Source organism: Scomber scombrus, chromosome 14 (assembly GCF_963691925.1).
Source record: "Scomber scombrus chromosome 14, fScoSco1.1, whole genome shotgun sequence".
Lineage (NCBI taxonomy): Eukaryota > Metazoa > Chordata > Actinopteri > Scombriformes > Scombridae > Scomber > Scomber scombrus.
The window spans coordinates 12,222,769-12,231,935 of NC_084983.1; the positions used below are offsets into that span (position 1 = coordinate 12,222,769).

Here is a 9,167-nt window from a genome sequence, read left to right on the forward strand (position 1 = left end):
TTTTCAGACACAGAACTAATAATAATAATAATTATAATGATAATACATTTATTTGAAATGTACTTTACATTTGACGCAAATTTCAAAGTGCTGCAAGGTAAAAGCATCAATATAAAAGACAGATTTACGTTTCTTTTAAACGAACATAAATCATCATAAAAATAAGCATAAAAGCAGCAAAAACATAAAGAATATCCCACCAAAAAATATCCAAAAGGTTACTGGCAAGCGATTACAATAATATAGTTGACTGTATATTCTATTGTAAAGTGTTAAACTTAGATGGAAAAGCGGTGAACAAACGACACCAGCATCCTCTCCACTCTTCCACTTGGGAAATAATTCACAAGATATCTAGAATTTAAATTTGATGGAAGCTACTTTAAGATAGTAGATATACTTTATTAAAGACAGCGTGGAATAAGATTATTATCCTGCCGTGAAAGCTATTTATACGGAAACAAAAGGGGTCAACTGAATGGTGAGGTTTATAAAATGATGCTTATGATGTCACAGCTCAGTGTGTGAGAGGTATGTGGCTCTCACTCTGGGTAATAACTGGCAAGGCATTGGCAGTGATCAATAGAGTAGGACTAGAAAGCCATAATAGGAGGACAAATATCAGAGGAGAGGCAGTTTGTGTGGCAGTGTGTAATGGATGATAGAGGTGTTAGGGTTTTGGGCTGGTATGTGCAGTAAGTGGCTAAGCTGGTGGTTGGTGAGACCAGCAGGGTCAATTATGGTGATAATGGGGAGGGTAAGTACTATATTGGGGTTAATACTTCTGAGCTGGCCAAGAGATTATGGCACTGTCTAAAATACAGAAGACCCCCAAGTGAACTCCTCCCAGGCTTAACATGACACCATTAGGAGTAGACTACAAGTACTACAAGACATGAGAACATTTCTGGATTAATTTCCAAAATTTTTGATATTAAGCTGTTCTTCCTAAAAGTCATTCTCCAACAGGTTTTGAATTGTTATTTTTTGGTTTCTGGATGTTTTAACTAAATGAAGTATTGTCCAGTATTTGGGATTTTTCCTCCCATAACTACTCTGGTCAGTGGGGTCTATTGGTTCTTGTACGATGTTGGCATTTTGTAATCTAATTTATAAGTAATCTAATATAATAAGTTTAGCTTGCTAAGTATAGGATGCCATGAGCACATAAGTAACCTTCTACATCATAATTAAAGTCACAAGATAAAAACGGAAAGTCGTCAAGCTCCATGTTTAGCTTGCTCCTCGTCATTTTTTGGACAAGGAACCAATGAAGAGGAAACATACTGACATACTTTACATGGTCACTCAACTCTGTACTTAAAGGAATAGTTTGTCTTTTTGGGAAATTCACTTGCTTAGTTTATTTCTGAGCGTGAGATAAGAAGTTTGATATGACTCTCATGTCTGTATGCTAAATATGAAGTTAGAACCAGAAGATGGTTAGTTTAGTCCAAAAGTTAAAGGTAAATCTGCATTCCAGGACGTCCAAAGCTCTATAATTAATACATTATATCCTGTTTATTTAATCCAGACAAAAAAACAAAGTGTAAAAACAAGAAGCACTGATTTTATGGAGGGTTATAGGCAAAAAACTAAAGGTGATGATAGCCACCTGCAAAATCTCAGAGCGGCCAATTCTGTACTCATCTTTACAATACATCTTTAAATTTGCTGGTTGTAAATTTACATTTCCCTATTTTTATATATTGTACAGTTCACCTTTTTCCTCTTTCTGTAGAGCACAATATAACTTCTGTTTTGAAAACTGCTATTGAGACATACATCACTTAATTGATTAAAATTCACTCTTGCCACCCATGAAAAAACAATTATGAGTTAACTTGCCCTTTAAACCCATTGCCAACACAGATTACATCAAGATAGCTGGTTTAAATAATGTCTCCTGTATAATAACTGGGTTATAGTTTTATGGTGTGCTACTTATAATGATTTAAGCCCTGATATCTGGGTTACATCGCTTCCACCCACAATCCAGATGATGCCATCTGTGAAAAAAGAGCATAGAGTGTGTGTGTGTGTGTGTGTGTGTGTGTGTGTGTGTGTGTGTGTGTGTGTGTGTGTGTGTGTGTGTGTGTGTGTGTGTGTGTGTGTGTGTGTGTGTCTCTTTTCATTATTAATCCAGGTTGTCTCCACTGACATGTTAATAGACCAACTGGGACTGACATGCTGCTGTTTATGCTGAGTGGGTGATTTGAAACAATAATCAGAGAGGATTAAGAAAAGATGAAGGTTAAGTAAAAATAAACACTTCTGATCAGTTGCAATACATGAGAAACAATGATGAGAGTACATGTATTTCTTAACAAAGCGAGAACAATTTACACATTTAAATGACAGAGCATTTAGTTTTAGTGCCAAAACGATTAGCTGATTACTCAAGTAGTCAGTAAACTGAAAATTAATTATCAAAATTTTTCATAATTGTCATTTTGAAAGATTAATGCCAAACGTTTGCTGTTTACCACTTCCCACCTCACCTTGGGATCTGGGAAAAATTGTGATGTGTATTTTTACTATCTTGTGACTAAACTTGATGGTTAATCAATTAATCATGAAAAATAGGGCCTAATAAACAATCAATCAGTAATTACAATAGGTGCAGCCTTAATTATAATACATCATAAAACCAAAATTAGGTCTGCAACTTCTAAGCCTAATAATAAAACCATATAAATATCAAATTCATAGAAGGCAGCTATGACTTTGAATCCATAAAAATAGGACTAATACATCCTGAAGTCAAACCAACACTGTGTGTGAAATGGTTGGCAAGGCGACTGTGATTGGATGACAGGAGTAAATCTGCTGACCAAATCCCCTCATGGCTCAAGCTGTGATTTGGACCAGAGATTTGTTTTCAGAGTGAACTGCAGCCTGCAGAGATGACTACCACCACAGTCCGGCGGACAACTACAGCAGGCCATCAGAGGGTTTGTTTCACTTGGATGAGACAGCTTGGACCCGACCTTCACTGCTCCGTCCCAGCGTGCTGACGTGGAAAAAAACGAACGTACGCTGAACCAAGTCAACCCACAGCTAGTCTATGGTGAAGTAGGTGTGTTGTTAAGTGTTCTCTGGTGCTGCTGGTAAATATTGATGGAAATTACATGTTAGATGTTGGATTTAGCATTCTTGTATTATATTCTTCTTTTTTCTTGTGCTAACATCCTCAGGTAAAAGGACAAGTCAATCTTAAAGGATAGGTTCACATTTTTTTAAGTCGGTTTTAAAACAACAGTCAGGGGGACTTTTCCTCACTTTAATCATTCCTGCTGTTCATAGAGGTTATTGAAAGATCCCCTTCAAATGTGCTTTCTATGTAAGTGAGGGGTCCAAAATCCACAGTGTGTCCACACAATCAGGCAAAAATAATTTAAAAAGTTGATCTTAAGCTTATATGAGGCTTCAGCATTCTGAGTTAGTTGTATCAAGTGCATATTTGCCACATTTACAGTCCTTTTAGTATGAAATTCCCTCTTTGTGTTTCACTGTTGAGCTGCGGTAGAAAGTATAGTAACAAAAAAGGGGACTTTAGCACTAAAAATACTGTAATGTTAAATAATATCTGCTGGATTTGTCTCATTTGGATGGCTAAAGCTTCACATTAGCTTCAGATAAACGTTTAAATACATTATTGCACAGAAGAAAAAACCTATTTCAATAATCATTTGAGAACCTGACTATTATTTTATGACAGACTTGAAAAATTGTGGTCCTTTAAAACAATACTGACATGCCAGTATATATATCAAAAGGGTTACACTGATAGGCGACTGAGTTGCTGTGTAAACTGCCTTCAAGGACACACTGATTAGACTTTCATGTTGCCAGTTTCTAGAAAAGCCAAAGAATGTGGACTTGCGCCACTGCTTTACTGAAAAGTGACCTTTTGGATTTATGACTTCATATTTTGTCCCATACATGTTAAAATGCTAGAATGTGACCTTTGTTTGCAGTGGTGCACAGAATACAATAATTATGTTAATAATGGTAAATTGATACTCTTATTGTTACAACAGCCCTGGCTCACCTCCAACCTGTAATTACTGACAATCATCTCTCAAGTTCATTTAAAAAAAGTGTAAAGTGACTTGCAAATTCACTTAGAAATGGCCACATCTGTTGTCTTCACACCTCTTTTTTTTATCACATTCACTTGCTATGCATGTTTAACCCTTTAAATAACTGCCAAATAACACACAATAGGTACACCACTTTGAGAGGTGGTGATAGATTTAACATTCAACAGCAAGTGCCCCAATGTACAACACAGCAAATACACAAAATCATAAAAACTTTCATTTAGATGTTGATGCTGTCTATTATACTTTGTTACCACTCTTTTTTAAAACAATATAATCAAGATAAAAAAGGAAAGTAGGCCAACAAATTGAAAACTTTAAGGTTTTTTCAACTGCTTAAATTCAGATTAGATCAAATGAAAAATTACGAGAGATTTAGAAGAAATAATAATATCTATAGTGTTTAGGGAATCATTATTATACTACTTAATAGTAAGTAGTATTAATCATGCATTAATGTAGCCTATGCAAATAGATATATTTTGTAGTAATTTTGCCATGAACAGAGGTAGGAATTACAGGTGTAGGTGGTATAAGATCATGTTGCTGTACAAATATGACATTTGAGGAGACACCATGCTTGATTCCCATTGAACATGCTTTATGAATAAATATTTATGAATAATATTGACAGTTTTACTCTGCAGGTCTTATCTGCTGAGCTTTCAATGCTGTCCTCTGTCTCCCAGCAGACGGTGCAGCCGAGATGTGAGGAGGGGTCATGCCTTTGGTCAAGAGAAACATTGAGCCTCGGCACCTATGCCACAGTGCCGTACCCGATGGAATCAGCAATGAGCTGGAATGTGTAACCAACAACACGCTGTCTGCCATCATCCGCCAGCTCAGTAGCCTGAGTAAGATCACAGTTACTCACATTTAGAAAAGTTTGTACCATAACTTATTCAGATGTGTCTGAGATCATCACAGAAGCAAAGTGAGGTCAGGGTCAAGTGTCATCACTGCTATCAAAACAAGTTCAGCTGCAGTAATATTTGAGCAAAATCAACCCGTGTTAGCTTTAAACAAGTCCTTAAAAGACATTATCATGCAGTGTCATTTAAAATAATCTTTCATTCCCATCTGTTTGGACAAAGATTGAAACTATTATTGGCACAAAAAGCAGGCGGTATTTTACAAGGCTACAGAGTTTTTAAAAATGTAACCTCATTGTCACTTGATTGTGGGGCTGTTAGCAAAACATAAAACAACACAAATGTCACTTTAAAAGCAAAGCAAACGGTTTGTCGATAGTGACATCTTTTTACTGTACAGAGTGGTTTTAATGGTAAATGTAAGTATTGCAAAGTCTATATAAACTGTATGTTTTTGTTGTATGGGTCACAGAGATATATAGGAAAGAAAAATGTAGAGCAAAAGAGTATTTTTAGGGAGGAAATTTACTCATGGACATCTGGCCCATGGATACTCTGATTATAGTGTGTGTGTGCACGCGCATTGGGATTTAGTGAAGTTACAGGAGCTTAGAGCTTACCGTAAAGCTTTGTATCACAGGCAGATAAGACAGCGTGAGTGAGTGGGTGGAGACATAAACAGAGGCAGTCTAATGATAGCATCCACATTAAGTAGATCTTAGCTGTCCGGCGTGTGCCATTCATGCTGTGATGTACAGGGACCACTCACTCAGTGCATAATCCAGAGAAATATAATGGATTCAGAAATGCATGTATGTCTGTTTATTATGTTCCTGCTCCATGCACAATGCTTTCTTTAATAAGTCTTATACTCTTTCTTTTTCTTTTTTCCCCCCTTTTCTTCTCAATTTGGTGTTGTTGCAGGTAAACATGCAGAAAATGTGTTTGGGGAACTTTTTAATGAAGCCAATACCTTTTATGTGCGTGCCAATGGTCTCCAGGACCGTATCGACCGTTTGGCCGACAAGGTCACCCAGCTGGACTCCAGTGTGGAGGAAGGTTAGTGACAATCTAACTCTATCTCAATAGGATTAAGATGATATTTTATTCCTTACTTTCAACTCTGTCATTCATTCTCACAAGTGTTACATTAAATCTGACCTGTCATGCTGTTTTGCAGTCTCACTTCAGGACATAAACATGAGGAAGGCTTTTAAAAGCTCTACCATCCAGAACCAGCAGGTTTTGTCCAAAGGCAGCACTCCGAACTCTGTGTCTGACATGTACAACAGCAGCGACAGGCCTCCTCCTCTGAGCACCCTCACTGCCTACAGGTACTGCATGTGTTGTAACATCTGATGAGCTTCGATTCTGAGTTAACTGTGTCACTTCTTATTGTAATTTGTTTTTTAATGCAGAGAGGATTCCACTGACGCCATGAATTACTACTCTGACCCGTCATACTTCTTTGACTTGTGGAAGGAGAAGATGCTTCAGGATACAGAGGAAAAGAGGAAAGAGAGGAGGAAGCAAAGGGTGAGAGCACACCACCAATAAATGCTGATGTTTCTTTTTTCTGTATTTTTTACATATTGTATTTAGAATGTGAGTTTTCATCTCATGTTCTGTCCCTCCATCCACATTTCCCAGGAACAGAAGCGATGTGTGGAAAGCAGCACCCTTCAGCGTGAAGTGAAGAAGGTGAGAAAGGCTCGAAACCGCAGACACGAGTGGAACATGATGGCATTTGATAAAGAGCTTCGTCCAGATCATCGCCATCCACAAACACTGCGGCGAGGGGGGTCGTCTGAAGGCTCGCTCTCCCCTGATGGCAGGTTTGTGCTTTCCGAGGGCTTGGTTTTTTGTTTTTTTGTTTGTTTTTGTGTTTTTTTGAAAGAAGGTGGGAATGGAATCAAGGAATTTGTGTTTTCAAATGGAGTCGACACCTCAAACTGGACAGCTTTGGAGAAACTGTTGCAGTGATGGTTGTTCTTTTAAGCATATTCAAGCACCAAGCTTTTAAATTTTATAGCATCTGTGTGCAATTTTTGTTCTCAGCATGTATGTGAATGTTTGCATGTTCACATGACAGCATGATGCCTGATGGAGCATCTAATCTTACTGCTACATATGAAATGTAGCAGTAAGATTAGATGCTCCACACATAAAATGTTTGGATCTAGATTTAATCTTCGCTGAAAAGTCATGATCAGTGCCACAATGCTCATTGAAAAGTGTCAGTGTAAATATTAACTGGTAGCAGAAGATGTCCCCTATTTCCCTACCCATATTTACTGTCACTTTACTCTACACTTTCTAAAAATATCATGTATTATATACAAAATCATGATAGCAAGACTAAAGGTTTATTTCAGGGAATGTTAGCGAAGAAAAGTCAGTGACAGATGTGAAGAAAAACTAAATGTGGGGGTATTATAGGGTAAGATTCTATTTTCATGATTCAGACCTTGCAACTCAAATCACCATATGTCTGTCGTGTAATGCCTCAGTTTCGATTTTATAAGAGCAAATCCACCATCTGGATATGTGAAGGCATCTGCATGAGAAGTTCTCTGTCTTTCATTGTTTATCCAGGCCCGACATCCCAGACTACCCCATCCCTCCAGTGCCTGCCCACGCTGTTTGTAATTATGCCAAGTCTCATGATTACGTGCCTGGGAACGCACACCCCTCACCACCTGTGGAGCATGAATACCACAGCATTGATGTCAACTACAAGAGAGTAACCTACCCCACGGCAGAGCCTCATGGTGCAGATCGAATGAACAGTTCAGTTCGTCCACCTGCAGCTTACAAGTATGTTTGTTTCAAGAACTGAGTCTCAACTGTTGCATAATCAACATCAAGAATTAAACATCACTTTTCCAGCAACTGCAACATAATCCTCTTTTTTTTATTGTCCACCAGCCCTGTCCCTCCTCCTCCTGCCCTGGGTCCAGCCATCCCCTCAGCACAGACAGCCTTTGGTTTTCCTCTGGGCGCGCTACCACCAAAGCCTCATAATGGAGTTTTGCATGTAGGCCCAGGTTATGCACTCCCACCTGTGCCTCCTATGGGGCCTCGGATGGTTCCTCCTCCCCCAGGTCCCCCGCCTCCACCTCTCCCTCCCCCAGCTGCACCATCACACCTATCAGGACACAGTGAAGGCAGCAGAGCTGACACTAAAACTGTGAGAGATGCGAGAAGTGATTTGCTGTCTGCCATCCGTATGGGTGAGTATCAGCACTGTCAGAAATGTATTATGTATTATAGTTTTCTGCTGGTAAGTAGACAGGACTGTTTTAAAATGATCTTCCACTTTATAAGACCCTGACAAATGTACAATATTTGATTGATCTCATTGTTAAATATGCCTCAATAGGCATCCGGCTGAAGAAAGTCCAAGAGCAGCAGGAGCAGCAGAGTAAGCATGAGCCGGTGGGGAACGACGTGGCCACCATCCTGTCCCGGCGTATTGCGGTGGAGTACAGCGACTCTGAAGACGACTCTGAGCTGGATGAAAATGAGTGGTCAGACTGACCAAACACAAAGTGTAGCTCCTGCCTGAACATTTGTTTCATTGGTTCTTCAGTGAAAATAAACCCAAAGCTTGAATCCCTCTCTTTGGCTCGACCTAATGGATGTCAACGCACTGAGTACCTTCAGTTGCTCTTACTGTATATTAATACTGTGCTGCCACATTTGTCATGAGGAAGTTACATGAGTGAGCACCACTCCTCCGAAACAGGTTAATTTTCAGATGTGCTATAAACAGATTTTTAAAAAGTGATTACTTGTATGATGAATACTTGTTTAGTTTTATACCACTGATGTGATTTTTGAAGCTGAAATGTCTTTAGAGGATATGTCCCTTTTTCATTTTAACATGTCACAGTAAGAAAAGCACAGGTGTAAATAATAAAATGAATGATGGCTGAAATCCATTTAGCTGCTCTGGTTTTAGGATCCTGCTATTGTACATGATAGCTCACTGTCACACTGTCTGGGACACTTGAATGTAATGAGTCATTGTTGTTATTAATAAGACCTTTGCTTTTCCTACCATGACAAATGTCTGCTGTGAAAAAGCTCTATTGTTTATTAATGAGTTCAGCACTACAATCTTAAATACTGAAAGGGTTTAAGTATTTATTTGTATTGTTTAATAGAATTAAATACGAGTACAGTC

At 38.5% G+C, this 9,167-nt stretch overlaps 1 protein-coding gene across 1 annotated transcript; it reads left to right on the plus strand.

Annotated features, from left to right (window-relative positions):
* Positions 1-4,827: 4,827 nt before the first annotated feature.
* On the plus strand, positions 4,828-8,518 carry wasf3a (WASP family member 3a). Its single transcript, XM_062433441.1, has 8 exons — positions 4,828-4,960; positions 5,903-6,037; positions 6,159-6,312; positions 6,397-6,514; positions 6,629-6,813; positions 7,574-7,795; positions 7,907-8,211; positions 8,361-8,518. The coding sequence occupies exons 1-8, from the start codon at positions 4,828-4,830 to the stop codon at positions 8,516-8,518; spliced, it is 1,410 nt and encodes a 469-aa protein (XP_062289425.1).
* The last annotated feature ends 649 nt before the right edge of the window (positions 8,519-9,167 follow it).